The 1,875-nt window shown below is 51.6% G+C and overlaps 1 protein-coding gene across 4 annotated transcripts in view; it reads left to right on the top strand.

The window, feature by feature from the left end:
• Nucleotides 1-472: 472 nt before the first annotated feature.
• Nucleotides 473-1,875, top strand: part of LOC113213713 (uncharacterized) — a 54,622-nt gene continuing 53,219 nt past the window's right edge. For all 4 annotated transcript variants that reach the window (XM_026432850.2, XM_052265268.1, XM_026432851.2 and 1 more), the window contains exons 1-2: nt 473-735; nt 1,756-1,849. In XM_026432850.2, coding sequence (XP_026288635.1) covers nt 1,811-1,849 — 39 coding nt within the window. In that variant the 5' untranslated portion in view covers nt 473-735; nt 1,756-1,810. The remainder of the gene's footprint in view (nt 736-1,755; nt 1,850-1,875) is intronic.

The raw sequence follows: 1,875 nt of genomic DNA, 5'->3' as shown, positions 1-1,875 counted from the left end.
TATTTCACCATTTCGCCTCTATTTCACTCTATTTCGCCTTTATTGCGCCCTTCTTTCGCAGTCATTTCGGACTATTTCGGGGGAAAGTGTACGAACTATTTCGCAAGTGATATTGCAAAAATATTTTTTTTAAATTATTTTTCTTAACATACGGTAACTAGATTTTTTTTAAATTAACGATAACTAACATTTTCTTTGACATGTTCGTGCTGTCGTCGGGTGTCGCGGATTCTAGGCGCAATACCCAAGAATGCGTTGCACTCACTTAGCGCATCTCAGCATATCGGCAACATCGAGAGGTCAGGAGCCATACCGATAACTCAAAATTTTATACTCTTTCCCCTCCTCCCGCCCGGCTATCCGCCCAGGCGCCGCCGCCACACGTAACGTTGCTGAATGGTAGTAGGTAGGTAGTACTCGCCCCCCCCCCTCCCCCGCGCGCTCGCCGCGGCGCCCGCGCAGCCTCAGTCTGGCGCGGGACAGCGCGGCGTGCGGACCGAGCGGAGTAGCGAGCCCACGAGACCGCGCCGAGCGGCCCCGTCGCGCCAAACGAGGCGGCAAAAACGAATCCGAATCCGAGTTTTTTTTTGGTTAGTTTGTACCAAAAAATAATAATTAAATTTCCGTGGTTTTTTTCTTTTCGCGCTATTCGCGGGGCCTACAACGCGAGTTTTTAGGCCAATCAGCGAGCAGCGCGTGTGAAGTGTCGTGTGTGACTGTGCGCGAGTGACAAGTGTAAGTGTGAAGTGTGTGACAAGTGCAGTGCTACTAAGTGTTGCCACAGCCCGCCAGGTGGTCCCCACGCTCGCCGGCACCCGTCAGTTTGATGAAGTGTAATTATTTAAAGCCCCTTTTGATTTGGGCACTGCCACCGCCGCCGCTGGTACCATGGCGGTGGAATCGCCTCCCTTTTGTACCTCGCGGTCCCGAAAACAAAACGTCGCAATCATTTTGAAATTAGTTTCCGAGACAAAAGACCTTCCTGGTCACTGACCTAGCAGCTAACACAGCGGAGGCACCGCGCGCTCCGCGGCGCTTTGCCAAAACGGAAGGCAACGAAGAAAAACATTTAGTTGTTTTTTTTTTTTGGGGGGGGGGGAGTTAAATAAAGACGCGCCAGAATACGCACTTGAAAATTATAAGAAGGGCCACTTGCTCGCAGCTCATCAAGGCAGTGACTAATCCCTCGCGGCGCCGTGATGGCCGAAAGAAACATTACCGAGTCATGGCTGACTGGTGTCGAAAGACGACCGCCGCTGGAGGGAATGCCCGGCTCCAGGCCGACAGGTCATGCTGGGCGCTGGCAGCCTCTCGCCCTGTCGAAACGCCTCTCTCGCCACCACCACGGTCACTTTACTCGCCAAAATCAGCCCTGATCCGACAGTTTAAACAAACTGTCATTAAAATACTTGCAAGCTCTTTTCGCCTAGCCTTTTGTGCTGTTTCATTCAATTTAGTTCAATACCATTCATTGTTTCGCCTATTTTGTTTTTAATCTTTTAAAGCCGTTTTTCGAAGCAACTGAATAGAAAGGAAAAGGTGTCGACTGATATTTGAAAGTGCGCTGTGGTTAAACTAGACTGACCATAGAGGGTCGGTGCCGCGACATACCCCCCTCCCTCCCTTCCGTCAACTCCACTCTTAACTTTGAGCGGGTGTCGGTGAGCGGGCGGCTCACCAGAGCGGCAGAGGCTCCGAGGGGCGTAAGTGGCGGCCTCGTCGCTCATCAAACGACGGTGGTGGATAATTTTCCAGAGCTGTCGTTGCGCGGGATGTGGCGCGGAGCGGAGGATCGGATAAGTGTCAGCGCATGATGGATACCTCACACACACCGCACAAGTCCTGCAAGGTGAGTCCACAGCAAAAAAATTAAAT

This window comes from Frankliniella occidentalis, unplaced genomic scaffold, assembly GCF_000697945.3.
Source record: "Frankliniella occidentalis isolate FOCC.00 unplaced genomic scaffold, Focc_3.1 Scaffold25, whole genome shotgun sequence".
Lineage (NCBI taxonomy): Eukaryota > Metazoa > Arthropoda > Insecta > Thysanoptera > Thripidae > Frankliniella > Frankliniella occidentalis.
The sequence above is the reverse complement of the archived record's forward strand: the minus strand, read 5'-3'. Positions and strand labels throughout refer to the sequence as shown.